At 49.9% G+C, this 17,384-nt stretch overlaps 1 protein-coding gene across 2 annotated transcripts in view; it reads right to left on the reverse strand.

Moving 5' to 3' along the window:
* The window catches only part of mms19 (MMS19 homolog, cytosolic iron-sulfur assembly component), a 43,922-nt gene that overhangs the window by 24,858 nt on the left and 1,680 nt on the right, over window positions 1–17,384 (reverse strand). For both annotated transcript variants that reach the window (XM_079493540.1, XM_079493539.1), the window contains exons 2-15: window positions 15,958–16,006; window positions 13,927–14,027; window positions 13,345–13,430; window positions 12,796–12,870; window positions 12,420–12,489; window positions 11,846–11,974; window positions 11,583–11,644; window positions 9,780–9,866; window positions 8,562–8,636; window positions 7,975–8,052; window positions 5,063–5,201; window positions 3,960–4,114; window positions 3,358–3,436; window positions 2,904–3,026 (exon numbers count right to left, since the gene is read on the reverse strand). In XM_079493540.1, the coding sequence (XP_079349666.1) occupies window positions 2,904–3,026; window positions 3,358–3,436; window positions 3,960–4,114; window positions 5,063–5,201; window positions 7,975–8,052; window positions 8,562–8,636; window positions 9,780–9,866; window positions 11,583–11,644; window positions 11,846–11,974; window positions 12,420–12,489; window positions 12,796–12,870; window positions 13,345–13,430; window positions 13,927–14,027; window positions 15,958–16,006 (1,308 nt within the window). The remainder of the gene's footprint in view (window positions 1–2,903; window positions 3,027–3,357; window positions 3,437–3,959; window positions 4,115–5,062; window positions 5,202–7,974; window positions 8,053–8,561; window positions 8,637–9,779; window positions 9,867–11,582; window positions 11,645–11,845; window positions 11,975–12,419; window positions 12,490–12,795; window positions 12,871–13,344; window positions 13,431–13,926; window positions 14,028–15,957; window positions 16,007–17,384) is intronic.

A 17,384-nucleotide genomic window follows, 5' to 3' on the forward strand; every position in this document is an offset into this window, starting at 1 on the left:
GTGCTGTCCCAGCGCCGTGAGGACCTTGGGGTGGCTGACACTCACCTGTGTGCTGTCCCAGCGCCGTGAGGACCTTGGGGTGGCTGACACTCACCTGTGTGCTGTCCCAGCTGCGCCGTGAGGACCTTGGGGTGGCTGACACTCACCTGTGTGCTGTCCCAGCTGCGCCGTGAGGACCTTGGGGTGGCTGACACTCACCTGTGTGCTGTCCCAGCAGCGCCGTGAGGACCTTGGGGTGGCTGACACTCACCTGTGTGCTGTCCCAGCGCCGTGAGGACCTTGGGGTGGCTGACACTCACTGTGTGCTGTCCCAGCGCCGTGAGGACCTTGGGGTGGCTGACACTCACCTGTGTGCTGTCCCAGCGCCGTGAGGACCTTGGGGTGGCTGACACTCACCTGTGTGCTGTCCCAGCGCCGTGAGGACCTTGGGGTGGCTGACACTCACCTGTGTGCTGTCCCAGCGCCGTGAGGACCTTGGGGTGGCTGACACTCACCTGTGTGCTGTCCCAGCGCCGTGAGGACCTTGGGGTGGCTGACACTCACCTGTGTGCTGTCCCAGCGCCGTGAGGACCTTGGGGTGGCTGACACTCACCTGTGTGCTGTCCCAGCTACACCGTGAGGACCTTGGGGTGGCTGACACTCACCTGTGTGCTGTCCCAGCTACACCGTGAGGACCTTGGGGTGGCTGACACTCACCTGTGTGCTGTCCCAGCTCCGTGAGGACCTTGGGGTGGCTGACACTCACCTGTGTGCTGTCCCAGCAGCGCCGTGAGGACCTTGGGGTGGCTGACACTCACCTGTGTGCTGTCCCAGCGCCGTGAGGACCTTGGGGTGGCTGACACTCACCTGTGTGCTGTCCCAGCAGCGCCGTGAGGACCTTGGGGTGGCTGACACTCACCTGTGTGCTGTCCCAGCGCCGTGAGGACCTTGGGGTGGCTGACACTCACCTGTGTGCTGTCCCAGCGCCGTGAGGACCTTGGGGTGGCTGACACTCACCTGTGTGCTGTCCCAGCGCCGTGAGGACCTTGGGGTGGCTGACACTCACCTGTGTGCTGTCCCAGCGTCGTGAGGACCTTGGGGTGGCTGACACTCACCTGTGTGCTGTCCCAGCGTCGTGAGGACCTTGGGGTGGCTGACACTCACCTGTGTGCTGTCCCAGCAGCGCCGTGAGGACCTTGGGGTGGCTGACACTCACCTGTGTGCTGTCCCAGCTACACCGTGAGGACCTTGGGGTGGCTGACACTCACCTGTGTGCTGTCCCAGCGCCGTGAGGACATTGGGGTGGCTGACACTCACCTGTGTGCTGTCCCAGCGCCGTGAGGACCTTGGGGTGGCTGACACTCACCTGTGTGCTGTCCCAGCAGCGCCGTGAGGACCTTGGGGTGGCTGACACTCACCTGTGTGCTGTCCCAGCGCCGTGAGGACCTTGGGGTGGCTGACACTCACCTGTGTGCTGTCCCAGCTACACCGGGAGGACCTTGGGGTGGCTGACACTCACCTGTGTGCTGTCCCAGCGCCGTGAGGACCTTGGGGTGGCTGACACTCACCTGTGTGCTGTCCCAGCTCCGTGAGGACCTTGGGGTGGCTGACACTCACCTGTGTGCTGTCCCAGCTCCGTGAGGACCTTGGGGTGGCTGACACTCACCTGTGTGCTGTCCCAGCGCCGTGAGGACATTGGGGTGGCTGACACTCACCTGTGTGCTGTCCCAGCAGCGCCGTGAGGACATTGGGGTGGCTGACACTCACCTGTGTGCTGTCCCAGCAGCGCCGTGAGGACCTTGGGGTGGCTGACACTCACCTGTGTGCTGTCTCAGCAGCGCCGTGAGGACCTTGGGGTGGCTGACACTCACCTGTGTGATGTCCCAGCAGCGCCGTGAGGACCTTGGGGTGGCTGACACTCACCTGTGTGCTGTCCCAGCGCCGTGAGGACCTTGGGGTGGCTGACACTCACCTGTGTGCTGTCCCAGCGCCGTGAGGACCTTGGGGTGGCTGACACTCACCTGTGTGCTGTCCCAGCGCCGTGAGGACCTTGGGGTGGCTGACACTCACCTGTGTGCTGTCCCAGCGTCGTGAGGACCTTGGGGTGGCTGACACTCACCTGTGTGCTGTCCCAGCGTCGTGAGGACCTTGGGGTGGCTGACACTCACCTGTGTGCTGTCCCAGCAGCGCCGTGAGGACCTTGGGGTGGCTGACACTCACCTGTGTGCTGTCCCAGCTACACCGTGAGGACCTTGGGGTGGCTGACACTCACCTGTGTGCTGTCCCAGCGCCGTGAGGACATTGGGGTGGCTGACACTCACCTGTGTGCTGTCCCAGCGCCGTGAGGACCTTGGGGTGGCTGACACTCACCTGTGTGCTGTCCCAGCAGCGCCGTGAGGACCTTGGGGTGGCTGACACTCACCTGTGTGCTGTCCCAGCGCCGTGAGGACCTTGGGGTGGCTGACACTCACCTGTGTGCTGTCCCAGCTACACCGGGAGGACCTTGGGGTGGCTGACACTCACCTGTGTGCTGTCCCAGCGCCGTGAGGACCTTGGGGTGGCTGACACTCACCTGTGTGCTGTCCCAGCTCCGTGAGGACCTTGGGGTGGCTGACACTCACCTGTGTGCTGTCCCAGCTCCGTGAGGACCTTGGGGTGGCTGACACTCACCTGTGTGCTGTCCCAGCGCCGTGAGGACATTGGGGTGGCTGACACTCACCTGTGTGCTGTCCCAGCAGCGCCGTGAGGACATTGGGGTGGCTGACACTCACCTGTGTGCTGTCCCAGCAGCGCCGTGAGGACCTTGGGGTGGCTGACACTCACCTGTGTGCTGTCTCAGCAGCGCCGTGAGGACCTTGGGGTGGCTGACACTCACCTGTGTGCTGTCCCAGCGCCGTGAGGACCTTGGGGTGGCTGACACTCACCTGTGTGCTGTCCCAGCGCCGTGAGGACCTTGGTGGCTGTGATCTGCAGACTTCCGCTGTTCTCCAACACAGCAGAGAAAACCACAGCGCACAGAGACTCACGGAACGGCAGCAACACACTCTCTATTGATGGGGGAGAGAGAGAGAGAGAGAGAGAGAGAGAGAGAGAGAGAGAGAGAGAGAGAGAGAGAGAGAGAGAGAGAGAGAGAGAGAGAGACAGAGAGGACAAAACATTGGAGGACAAAATTAATTACACAATGACAACACAGCTGAGATTAATCAAGAGCCCAGATGTCACACATGACCGGCTTCCCTAATGTCATACTCAAGTGCAATCATTTTCATAGAAAACAAATTGAATTATAACTGCTGATTTTGGTGCCTTATTATTAGATTTCCATCCACATTTTCAAATCTAAGTAAAACAGTGCACTAAAATCACTGTCACAGTCACCTTCCTCCACTGCTGGGCTGTTTTTGGGCGGCTGAATGAAGCCCTGCAACACGTCCAGTACCGTCCGCCTCTGGGAGCACTGCACAGAGAGAGAGGAACATGTTAACACGTCCAGTACCGTCCTCCTCTGGGAGCACTGAGAGAGAGGAACATGTTAACACGTCCAGTACCGTCCTCCTCTGGGAGCACTGAGAGAGAGAGGAACATGTTAACACGTCCAGTACCGTCCTCCTCTGGGAGCACTGCACAGAGAGAGAGGAACATGTTAACACGTCCAATTTATACAACCTACAGTACAATCATTCTATAGGTTTGAAGCAAGGAAGCCTGCACGACTCCAAACCGTCTTAGTCTCTCTGAACAATCTTACCGGGTGCGCGGTCGAGGAAAGTTAACTTTACAAGAAGTCTCTAAGGAGAGAATACCAGCACTCACAGAAATGTCCTTTAGTTTAAAGCACTTTTTATTCTTTTATAATTTGTAAACTTTAAATAAAGTTTACAATCACTGGTCTAGCAGATTTCACAGACATGTAAACAAATTGTAAACAAATTAGACAATGCAGTCGTTTGGACGTTTATCAATGAGATGATTTGGACCACCTGTGTTCTGGTGTTGTATTGCTCCATGAGGGAGGGGATGACGGCGGCTGTCATGAAGTGACTGGCCCTGTAGGAGGTGCTAGAGGCCGCCTGCAGCAGCTTGGCGCTGGGCCACACCAGCTTCAGGTCCGGTTCGGCCAGGTGATGCTTGCAGTCTGCAAAACGACAGGAAACAAATTAACAAAACACGCCCACAACGTCACTCCACAATCTATAGAATGGGCTCTATGCCACACGCCATTTTGGAAAGAACTTCCAGGCCACTTCCCTATCCTCCTTCACAGGTGTTACCGCTGATACTAATGAAGGCTCTGGTTCCATTCTGGTCAAACAGGACCCCCCCCAGGTTGGCAGAGGAAGTGTTGCGGCCAGGATTACACATTTTTAGAGTCAGGGTGCTGCTGTTGTGTGTGTTGGCTCACTGGAAACACTCTGCTACCCCAGTGGGTCTCAAAGTGTGTTCCAAAGGGCTCCGTATGGGTGTGTATAACTCAGAGTCTACAAATGGAACCAAAAGGACCCGTAAAGTCCATTAAGTTCCATTTGTACTCTCTCGGAGTTATGGGGTTCCTTGAAATTAAAACGTTTGAGAACCTCTCAAATACTACACTAAATAGAACTTCCACTTCAGAGAACAGAGCCCGTTGGACCGGGGGTTCCATTAAAAGCTCAGAGGCCCCTTTTCCACTGGTTGGAACCGGTTCACTTCTTTGTGGTTCTTAGTCCATGAGCCAGAGCTCCAAAATTGGAATGTTAATTATGAATTGAGTGTGCAAAGCTATACCTATATTTATTAACTCATGGAACGCTAGCGCCCTCTGGCGATAGTTCACGGTACGCCAACCATTCACTTCCATTGTATTACAGTGGAGAGGAAGACCCGCCTCTCTGACAGACCAAAACACTAATGGCCGTGGTCCTCGCACGTGTCGCAGCAAGGCCAGTCGAACATGGAGCTGCCGAACGACCGAGAGTTTAATATGCGGTAAGCCAACATTATAGGTGTATCAATAAATAGACCACTAAATAACACGTTAAAAACGTATTTGGTGAGGAGTGAGAGCCTCAATGAGACATTCCCAATCCCGGTGGAAAGGTCGTACCGCTGAGGACCAGCTGGAGGAAGACGCTCAGGCCGTCCTCGGAGTCGGAGCTGAGGACGGAGCGAGACAGACAGGAAGTGATGGCTGCCAGCGTGGCCAGGCCTGCAGACTCCACCTTCTCACTGGTGGTCTGGAACACCTGCACACACACAACAATAGAGGGTATGTGCATGCATAAAGGGAGCGGCAAATCGAGTGGCAGTGGAAGTTCATTCAAGTTGTATTTATTCTCTAAATTACACTGAGTAATCAAACTCATTTTCAGTGTTGTCGAGAAATACAATCACATAGAAAAACATCACAATACATCAGAAGATCAGGAAAATAAAAACAAAGAATACAATACAATACAAGGTATACGTGAAATTACATAGGTTTACAAATAAAAAGATGAAACAAATTTCAAAATGATCTAAAAACAGTTACACGTTGTGGGGGTCTGTATGCTCACCAAGGTTTTAAAACGATGCAAGGGCACCAATGTGGTCAATTTGAATGTCTTTTGTAGGTCGTTCCATGTATCAGGGCCACAGAAGCTAAAGGCAGATTTAACTAGTTCAGAGTTAACTTTTGGTAAATTGAGTTTAACGTCGTTAACGCAATCAGATAGGATTTCTCTTTTGGATGTATGGGGCTATCAAGGACTTCTCTGTGTGAACACACACTCTACCTGACACACTCTACCTCTCTGCGTAGTGAAGCCCACAGGCCAGGTAGGAACTAACCTCTCTGCGTAGTGAAGCCCACAGGCCAGGTAGGAACTAACCTCTCTGCGTAGTGAAGCCCACAGGCCAGGTAGGAACACACACACACTACCTCTCTGCGTAGTGAAGCCCACAGGCCAGGTAGGAACACACACTCTACCTCTCTGCGTAGTGAAGCCCACAGGCCAGGTAGGAACTAACCTCTCTGCGTAGTGAAGCCCACAGGCCAGGTAGGAACCTACCTCTCTGCGTAGTGAAGCCCACAGGCCAGGTAGGAACTAACCTCTCTGCGTAGTGAAGCCCACAGGCCAGGTAGGAACTGACCTCTCTGCGTAGTGAAGCCCACAGGCCAGGTAGGAACCTACCTCTCTGCGTAGTGAAGCCCACAGGCCAGGTAGGAACTAACCTCTCTGCGTAGGGAAGCCCACAGGCCAGGTAGGAACTAACCTCTCTGCGTAGTGAAGCCCACAGGCCAGGTAGGAACTAACCTCTCTGCGTAGGGAAGCCCACAGGCCAGGTAGGAACTAACCTCTCTGCGTAGTGAAGCCCACAGGCCAGGTAGGAACCTACCTCTCTGCGTAGTGAAGCCCACAGGCCAGGTAGGAACCTACCTCTCTGCGTAGTGAAGCCCACAGGCCAGGTAGGAACTAACCTCTCTGCGTAGGGAAGCCCACAGGCCAGGTAGGAACCTACCTCTCTGCGTAGTGAAGCCCACAGGCCAGGTAGGAACTAACCTCTCTGCGTAGTGAAGCCCACAGGCCAGGTAGGACCTACCTCTCTGCGTAGTGAAGCCCACAGGCCAGGTAGGAACCTACCTCTCTGCGTAGTGAAGCCCACAGGCCAGGTAGGAACCTACCTCTCTGCGTAGTGAAGCCCACAGGCCAGGTAGGAACTAACCTCTCTGCGTAGTGAAGCCCACAGGCCAGGTAGGAACTAACCTCTCTGCGTAGTGAAGCCCACAGGCCAGGTAGGAACCTACCTCTCTGCGTAGTGAAGCCCACAGGCCAGGTAGGAACTAACCTCTCTGCGTAGTGAAGCCCACAGGCCAGGTAGGAACTAACCTCTCTGCGTAGTGAAGCCCACAGGCCAGGTAGGAACCTACCTCTCTGCGTAGTGAAGCCCACAGGCCAGGTAGGAACTAACCTCTCTGCGTAGGGAAGCCCACAGGCCAGGTAGGAACTAACCTCTCTGCGTAGTGAAGCCCACAGGCCAGGTAGGAACTAACCTCTCTGCGTAGTGAAGCCCACAGGCCAGGTAGGAACTAACCTCTCTGCGTAGTGAAGCCCACAGGCCAGGTAGGAACTAACCTCTCTGCGTAGGGAAGCCCACAGGCCAGGTAGGAACCTACCTCTCTGCGTAGTGAAGCCCACAGGCCAGGTAGGAACTAACCTCTCTGCGTAGTGAAGCCCACAGGCCAGGTAGGACCTACCTCTCTGCGTAGTGAAGCCCACAGGCCAGGTAGGAACCTACCTCTCTGCGTAGTGAAGCCCACAGGCCAGGTAGGAACCTACCTCTCTGCGTAGTGAAGCCCACAGGCCAGGTAGGAACTAACCTCTCTGCGTAGTGAAGCCCACAGGCCAGGTAGGAACTAACCTCTCTGCGTAGTGAAGCCCACAGGCCAGGTAGGAACCTACCTCTCTGCGTAGTGAAGCCCACAGGCCAGGTAGGAACTAACCTCTCTGCGTAGGGAAGCCCACAGGCCAGGTAGGAACTAACCTCTCTGCGTAGTGAAGCCCACAGGCCAGGTAGGAACTAACCTCTCTGCGTAGTGAAGCCCACAGGCCAGGTAGGAACTAACCTCTCTGCGTAGTGAAGCCCACAGGCCAGGTAGGAACCTACCTCTCTGCGTAGTGAAGCCCACAGGCCAGGTAGGAACTAACCTCTCTGCGTAGTGAAGCCCACAGGCCAGGTAGGAACTAACCTCTCTGCGTAGTGAAGCCCACAGGCCAGGTAGGAACTAACCTCTCTGCGTAGTGAAGCCCACAGGCCAGGTAGGAACCTACCTCTCTGCGTAGTGAAGCCCACAGGCCAGGTAGGAACTAACCTCTCTGCGTAGGGAAGCCCACAGGCCAGGTAGGAACTAACCTCTCTGCGTAGTGAAGCCCACAGGCCAGGTAGGAACTAACCTCTCTGCGTAGTGAAGCCCACAGGCCAGGTAGGAACTAAACTCTCTGCGTAGTGAAGCCCACAGGCCAGGTAGGAACTAACCTCTCTGCGTAGTGAAGCCCACAGGCCAGGTAGGAACTCTGCCAGGTGTTGTTGTTGGTATGTTTCTACACACGCAGCCTGGAAGGAAGCAGAGGACAAACAACACACGAGAGGAATGATGTCATGTTGAAGCTACAATCCAGGACTTATTTTGAAATAATGCACTGGACTTTACAACCTGGCGTTCACGTCAACATTCATGTCATTAGTAGTGTGTAGGTAAATGGTAAATGGTGCATTTATATAGCGCCTTTATCCAAGGCGCTTTACATAGATTGTGCATCAATTCACCCATTCACACACACATTCATACACCGATGGTGGCAGAAAGGCATGCAAGGCACCAACCAGCACATCAGGAGCAATTAGGGGTTCAGAGTCTTGCTCAAGGACACTTCAACACTAACTCTGGGGGAGCCCGGGTTCGAACTGGCAACCTTGCGGTTACCATCCAGCCACTCTACCCCTGAGCCACCGTCGCCAGGTACAGTCAGCAAATAGTAGTGCGTAGGCGCGTGCGCGTGGGGGGGTCCAGTGCTGATGGTACAGTAAAACACGAGGGGGTTGCCGTGGAGGGGGTTTCTCACCAGGGTCTGCAGGGAGTCCACCTTGGCGGTCTGAACGTCAGAGTCCAGTTTCTCGATGATCAGAGGCAGCAGGAACTGGGAGAGAGAGAGAGAGAGAGAGAGAGAGAGAGAGAGAGAGAGAGAGATTAATCCACAGAAAGACACTATCCAACATTCTGACAATGCAACGTTTGTGGTTTTCGCCCCCAAAAAATAGCAGATGTACAAGCTTGCAGCACGGCACAAAGTGGCATGTTGTGAGCTTGTATAGCTGCTATTTGTGTAATAGCCATTGCGCAAATCTACAATTACACAGAATGATGCTTTGCCGGTTTTCCCTCTACATATTATAGTGGAACGCCAAATTGGAGCATGCTTGGTTTGGATTTTAGTTTAATTGAGTACAAAGGTCCGTAATGGAAACAAGCCATTAGGCTTTTTAGACCTTGTATTGAACTGTACTTTCCTGTGCTTTTTTTCTCCTGCAAACTGTTACTAAAGTATTCAATCAATCAATGTACAAGCTCTGCAAGACCTCAGGCCAGGAACCCATTTTGGGGTTCTGTGTACAGTATTCAAACATTACAAAAATTGATGCTGCTATATAAATATTTGAAGTTTTTCAGAAAACTTAGGTCAGGATTTAGAAGGATTTTTAGAATCAGCCTCAGGCCTAAATGTTTTTTTTTTAATCACCCCCATGAAATGAGGGGCGCTCTTATCGTACATCATGACATAAATTCTCCATCATTGTCAATCGGAATAATGTGTAGGTCAAAAATAGCCGATTTGCTCATCCACATATTATGACGTAAATATTCTCCATTCATTGTCAATGGGAATTTAATGTTTGTGTGAGATGGAAATCTACACTAATAGCTGAATATAGGAGGGTCACACGAGAGAGACTCGGAGTAGAACCGCTGCTCCTCCGCCTGGAAAGGAGCCAGCTTAGGTGGTTCGGGCATCTGGTTAGGATGCCTCTCGGGCATCTCCCTAGAGAGGTCCTCGAGGCACGTCCCACTGGGAGGAGACCCCGGGGCAGACCAAGGCGCAGTTGGAGGAAATACATCGACTCACTGGCCTTGGAGCGTCTCGGGATCCCCCAGGAGGAAGTCACTAATGTTGCTCTGGAGAGGGAAGTCTGGAGCACTCTGGTGGAGCTGTTGCCCCCGCGACCCGACTACGGATAAGCGGTTGAAGATGGATGGATGGATGGATGGAAGTAAATCATTTTACCTCAGCAAAGAGTGGCGTTCCAGTGAGCACAGTCCTCAGTGCCAGGATGAGCACCTCCTGTGTGATGCCGTGAGGGTCGTTGGGGGGCTGTGGGGGGGGGAGAGAATAATAATCACATGCTTGTTACAACAGCCGATAACAGGATGCAGATACTATGACCGTATAGACACAGCAACCACAAGCAGAGGAACATAACAACGTAATCTAAATAGATCAATAGCGAGGGCATCATTCATGATAAGCTCTCAGTATTGTATTACTAGCTGTGTGGTGACAGCTATAAATGAAGCAATGACTCACATGAAACTACAGATGGCTCAAATGTCTGTCTGTCTGATTGATTGATTGATTGATTGGCCCATTTAGGCCTGACATCGAAATAAATAAAAAAGTCCTCTGAAAGAATATATATTCAAAGATTTGTGCCACATTTTCACGATTTTTCAAAAATAGCAGATCTACAAGCTCGTAGCGCGCCACTCGGTGGCGCGCTATGAGCTTGTAGATCTGCTATTTTTCAATAGCTAAATTATAACAAAATGCTTAGTTAAAACACCAGAACGGGTTCCCGCCCAGAATGGGTTAGCAGTGAAAAGCAGTTGAAAATAGTACAGCGAAAACAAAAAGCATCACCACGACATACAAAACATGTGAAATGTTCTTCAATGAATCCAGGAAATAAACTGTGTGACCTGGACTGTCTCTTCTCCACCTTTAGGAGTTAAGTTAGGACTACATGCAGGAATACATTTACGTTTCTGAACTGAAGCCTTACGCTGCAGACCGTCGACGTGTATCGCGAGCAAAACCACCCAAGGGAATATTATGAACTACTTCCATTGTGGTGGGCCGGAAGGAAGTGGTCAACCATTGAGTTGCACATGCATGCAAAAGCACACGAGCACACGAGCACGCACGCACGCACACACACACACACACACACACACACACACACACACACAGGTGCTATTTGTTTGCTTCTTCTACAAATAATGCTGTAATGATTTTCACATAATGATCCCACTATGTATGATACCTACAGATCTAAACTGTAGATCCTAGACCAGCGGTGCCCTAAAAGGTAGATCGTGATCTACCAGTAGATCACAAAGGCTGTGCAGGTATAGATCACATGACATGCCCCTAAAAATACATATAATTTTATATAATTTTATATTTTTGGCATCTGCCACTTGAATTAAGGTGACTTAATTGATTGACATCAAAAAGGGTCTGTCAGCTCTTGTTTTCAAGGGTGTTGCGCACAAACGGCAGTAGCATCAGAAAGTAATATGCAAAAAAAACACTACCAATTTCTAAGTTCGTCTTTTCAGCAATCATATTTTTTTGTGGGTAGATCTTGTTGAGCTGGTTATTTGGAAAGTAGCTCTTAAGTTAAAAAAGTGTGGCCACCCCTGCTATAGACTGATGAACCTGCAGTAAAGTGTGGCCACCCCTGCTATAGACTGATGAACCTGCAGTAAAGTGTGGCCACCCCTGCTATAGACTGATGAACCTGCAGTAAAGTGTGGCCACCCCTGCTATAGACTGATGAACCTGATGCACAACACAGACAGACAGGAAGACATCCAGGATGCTGTTGACGTTATTACATCCTGTCGAGGCCGCCCCGAGTTCACAGGACGTGTCTGTCTGTCTGTCTGTCTGTCTGTCTGTCTGTCTGTCTGTCTGTCTGTCTGTCTGTCTGTCTGTCTGTCTGTCTGTCTGTCTGTCTGTCTGTCTGTCTGTCTGTCCTGCTTTGCAAAGGCAGCTGGGTAAACAGAGAGAAGAGAATTGACTTACTGGGCTGAAGTCGATGGGGAAATAGCAGGATGTCACCTCAAACAACTCCTCTACGAATTTACCTGGGAGAGAGAGGGCGAGAGTGAAATGGAGAGAGATGGATTAAAAAGAGGTTAAATTAGAAATATTAAGATAGAGGGAGATGGAAGAAAGACAACATGTGTGCGTGCGTGCGTGTGTGAGTGCGTGCGTGCGGTGTGTGTGTGTGTGTGAGTGCGTGCGTGCGTGTGTGTGTGCGGTGTGTGCGTGCGTGCGTGCCTCACCCATGTCGTAGCCTCTGCTGATGATTTCCGTGGCGATCTGGAAGGTCAGCAGCAGGTTCCGAGGGTCCCTCTCGCCATCCATTGATTGGACGAAACCAAACACAAAGTCCGACCCCAGACTCTTCAGTTCTGAGGAGGACGGGGTCAAAAAGGTCAAGGCCAAGGTTGGAGCCTGGAAGACTCTCGAAAGAAGAACATCTTCCACAACTGGCTAGAGATGTTGTTTACCATTCCATGATGTATCAATGAGTGCGTGCGTGCGTGCGTGCGTGCGTGCGTGCGTGCGTGCGTGCGTGCGTGCGTGCGTGCGTGCGTGCGTGCGTGCGTGCGTGCGTGCGTGCGTGCGTGCGTGCGTGCGTGCGTGCGTGCGTGCGTGCGTGCGTGCGTGCGTGCGTGCGTGCGTGCGTGCGTGCGTGCGTGCGTGCGTGCGTGCGTGCGTGCGTGCGTGCGTGCGTGCGTGCGTGCGTGCGTGCGTGCGTGCGTGCGTGCGTGCGTGCGTGCGTGCGTGCGTGCGTGCGTGCGTGCGTGCGTGCGTGCGTGCGTGCGTGCGTGCGTGCGTGCGTGCGTGCCTCACCCGTCTCTCTGGAGTCCATGAGGTTGACCAGGATGGTGTACACAACGTTTCTCTCTGCCAACATCAGGGACTAGAGAAAACACACACAGCATGCTCTCTCATTACATTACAGCTACAGTACATTGTTCTCTCTCTCTCTCTCTAATTATGTAGCTCATGCTAAAAAGTCCACAAAGGGCTGCAGACTCTAGTATACAGTAGTGATGCGTACAGATTGCACTAATAGGAGGGTTTGGATGTCGGTAATAAACACAGAACCAGTGTCTCCGTGCATGTGCGTGCGTGCCGATTTAATTTATCTGTGCTGCATTTGTGAAGATAAAACTTAAGAAATACGCTATGCTAATAATGCTCTTGCGAGACTGGTCTCACTGACCTGCACGTGGACATCTTGAAATATAGACCTCAGCATGGAGACGGCAGCACCAGGAGGCAACGCTGGGTGTTTGGACTGAGAACAGAGGAATTAAATTAGATTGAGGATGATATTCTGGAGTGATTTAAAGTACAGTATCTTGTTTAGGGCGGTCACGATTACACATGGAAGCTGACGATGGGCATTGGAAACTGGAACGTTATGAATAGAAATTACATTTATGTTTGCCTTTTCGGCTTCGTAAAAAAAGAAAATTAAAAAAGTGCACAGGGCAGAAATATACCAAGAAATTAATGTAATTTTTATAAATGTTATACTTAGCGAAATAGCGTGTTGTAAGCTTATAGATTGGCTATGTTTTTTTTAATGTATGAACATCTTTCGACATGGAAATGATTATGGCGATTATGGCAAAATAATTGTGATTATCTCAAATAATTGCGATTAGACAATTCTGCTTTCCCACTGTAGGCACGTGGTATAGTCACTCACCAACACCTTCAGGCCCAGTAACACATGAGTATAGAGACAGGGAGGAGCTTCACTCACCAACGCCTTCAGGCCCAGTAACACATGAGGAGTGATGACGTGGTGGTCCTTCAGTCTGTTCTCATAGAACGCCAGGAGCACTTCCACTGTGGAGGGAAGGAGACCAAGTGAGTGGTGCTGTACTGTACTGTACTGTATGTACTGTACAAGCTCTCCTCCCTGGCCTGTCTGTGTGTGTCTCTGTGTCTGTGTGTTACGCTGCACAACAGTGACACTTGGTGGTGAACGAACGCTATAACGCTATTTCCGTGCTGGGACAGACAGACCCAGAGCCAGCCAGCCAACCAGCCAGGGACACACATTGCTGGGCATTGAAGTGCTGCACCCTATGGTTGCACCACTCAAAAAGTAAATAAAACAACATGACGTGACACAGCGGCAATGCAGGGGTTTGCCTTATTGACCTCATCGTCTAAATATGTCTCTAGAAGAGACCAGCTTTCAAATGCAACCAGTCGCATCCTTCTACGATGAATGCTGAGGTTATGACAATGTGTCGGTCAAAGATTTACTCTCTTTATTTGACATAATATAAATGATATAGATCATGCATTATAAAGTCACCGTGACACACACTATTACCTTCTTTGACAGAGATTTGTCGGCAGCACTCCTGTACGACTTCGGACAGCATCTGCACTCCTCTGCCCCTTGTGGTCACCTGGGAGCTGGTTAGACTCAGTCTGCGCACACACACACACACACACACACACACACACACACACACACACACACACACACACACACACACACACACACACACACACACACACACACACACACACACACACACACACACACACACACACACACACACACACACACACACACACACACACACACACACACACACACACACACACACACACACACACACACACACACACACACACACACACACACACACACACACACACACACACACACACACACATTCAGAACACAGAGGTTTGCTTTGCATCAAAACAATTCTGTTTATAGAATGCCATCCTCTTCATTCTCTGCTACGAGGATGTGTTCTGTGATCTAGTAAACTATCTAGTCATGCTGCAGCCAAACCTTCCCATCTGAGACCAGATGAAAAGACGTTTATTCCTCTGGATATCAGAACTAATACGTCCACTTATGGACCAGATGAAAAGAGGTTTATTCCTCTGGAGATCAGAACTAATACGTCCACTGAGACCAGGTGAAAAGAGGTTTATTCCTCTGGAGATCAGAACTAATACGTCCACTTATGGACCAGATGAAAAGAGGTTTATTCCTCTGGATATCAGAACTAATACGTCCACTTATGGAACAAAGACCACAGAGACCCCCATGTATGGATTGATTACTTCCTCTTCCTACATGTTGCTATGAATGGGAAAATACCCGTTTTATACATTTATTTATACTAGTTTAATACAATAAAGTCAACAGCACACATTGTTAATGATTGTATGCCGTTTTTAGCTACTTATTTTCCAAGCTTCTTATCTTCATATTTTGAGTAAATGGTTGTACATAATTTAAAAATCACACCCGTGTGAACTGAGTGGTGCAACTCCCCCCCCCCCCCCCCCTCTCTCTCTCTCTCTCTCTGTCTCTCATTAGCAGGCAGCACTATCTCTCTCTCTCTCTGTTTCTGGCACAACAGCGCCACTTGTGGTACTCATTGGTACTCGCTGTTCGTTGGAGTGGTTGCACCACTCAAAAATGTGTCTTTACCGTTTCGTCTGTGTAATGCAGTAACCTGACCAAGACAAACGTGTATGTGCAAAAGTACCTAGTGGCAAGAAAGTGGCCGTATAAAACAATAACTATAAATATATTTATAGTTAGACATTATTATACTTATGTGGATGGCAGAGTCCACACCACAACTAATGAATTGCATTTGTATAGCGCTTTTCCAAGTGCTCAAAGCGCTTTACAATGGTTCATTCACTCATACATTGGAAGGTTGAAGCGGCGAACAGTCGACGCCAGCGTCCTCACTTTCCACATTCACAAGCTGGTGTGGCGAGCTCACACCGACCGACTCATTGGAGGCAGTCTGGCCTTGTCTTGCCCAAGGACACTTGGACATGTGGACAGGAGGAGGAGCCGGGATTCGAACCGCCGACCCAGGGATCATTGGACGACCTGCTCTACCTCCTGAGCCACAGCCGCCCTACAGTATTAACAACAGTAGTGGTGAAGGTTATAACTAGTACAGTACAGTACAGTACAGTTACAGTACAGTACAGTACAGTACAGTACAGTACAGTACAGTGCAGTACAGTACAGTACAGTACAGTACAGTACAGTACAGTACAGTACAGTACTTGTTGTGGAGGGCCCTTAATCCAATATCTGATTCCAAATTGGGAATTCATATTGAGATGTCAAATTTAAATTAAGACTACGACTGATTATTTTTCTGTACAGTACATGAGTGTAGCCAAGCAAATACTAGCCTCGATGTTATAGCAAATAATATCACATAGAACTCCATCATTCAGGCTGCAACCGTTTTATCAATAAAAGTCATATTATTTACTTAAGCTAACCCAAAGACATTTTGTTGTTGTTGCGTTAACTTATATTATTGTGTTGTTGTGTTAACATTATATAATATCAATACATTACCCCAAGGCTTCCACCACCTGTAGGATTGTAAACTGTCCATCTTTGACTCCTGCAAAGGAAAATCATATTTACTCTGTCAGAAGTTAAACCAGGTGCACACGTTTAGTCAGACACCCTCCCCCCCAAACCCTAACCCAACAGGAAGCCACGGGTGGGTTTTAACTTTTAACCTGCCACGCATGTCGGGAGCCACGGGTGATTTTTAACCCGCAGCACAGGTTTGTCTGACTTGATTGATTTGATTGATTGATTATTTTATTAAGACAATAAAATGCAAACGGTACTAGGGTACAGTCAAGCACAGCATTGGTCCAAAAGGACAGCGGTCTTGTTTCCATTCAGGTCCCAGCATGCATTCATTCACAACAACAACAGTGACTGTTGGTACTGTATATCTAACCAACGTATGTACTCCAGTTAACCCATTCCAAACGTGACCACTGGGATGAGGAGGAATATTGTGCAACAGGATCATATGGCTGCATGTGTGGTGTCGCAAGTTCACGGCACAGAGTTCAACGAACGACATCTCTCAGGACAGATCTATATCTTGAATACTCTGATTACATTTATTTGAAAACTTTAGTTACTACTTTGTAGACTGGATTGTGATTATATTTAAAAAAAAATATGCATTAATACTCACTACGACGATGATCTACAAGCTCACAATGTGTCGCATGGTGACGCTTTGTGAGCTTGTAGATCTGCTGTTTTCAAAAGACGTTTATACATTTGAAAACTTGAAATAAGACATAATGAGTACTTTGGTACTTTAACCCATTCTGGGCGGGAACCCCTTTTGGTGTTAGCATTATGTTACGCTTTAGCTATTGAAAAATAGCAGATCTACAAGCTCATAGCGCGCCACCGAGTGGCGCGCTATGAGCTTGTAGGTCTGCTATTTTTGAAAAATCGAAGAACGGCTGACATGGAAACATAGCTTTTTCAGAAAACTGTCAGGATGTAGAAGACATTTTTTAGAATCTGATCTCAGGTCAAAATGGGTTAAGTACATTTTGAAATTCCGTACTTTTACTTTCAGAGTATTTCTATATTTCAGTATTGGTACTTTCTCCACCACTGACAACAGCACACAGAGATCATCCCCTCAACTCAAACTCACGTCACAAGTTTACCAGGTATAAGCCAGTGGGTGAGATTAGTTATTGCAACTTAAAGGGATAGTTCACTCCCTAAATGTATTTCTTTCTATCGATTACTCGCCCCATAGAGGACTTGAATTCAGTGTGTCCCCTATGGAGACACAAAGAGTCTCCTTTGTGGCTCCATAGAGAAACACTGCTGGTTCTAATTGCTGATAATGATGTCTATATTATTGTTATGTCTTTAAATGTCTATAAATTGAATACATAGGATAGGACCGCAATGGAAACATGTCCTCAGGACTTTGTGTTATGACTAGC

This window comes from Electrona antarctica (assembly GCF_951216825.1).
Source record: "Electrona antarctica genome assembly, chromosome: 22".
Classification (NCBI taxonomy): domain Eukaryota; kingdom Metazoa; phylum Chordata; class Actinopteri; order Myctophiformes; family Myctophidae; genus Electrona; species Electrona antarctica.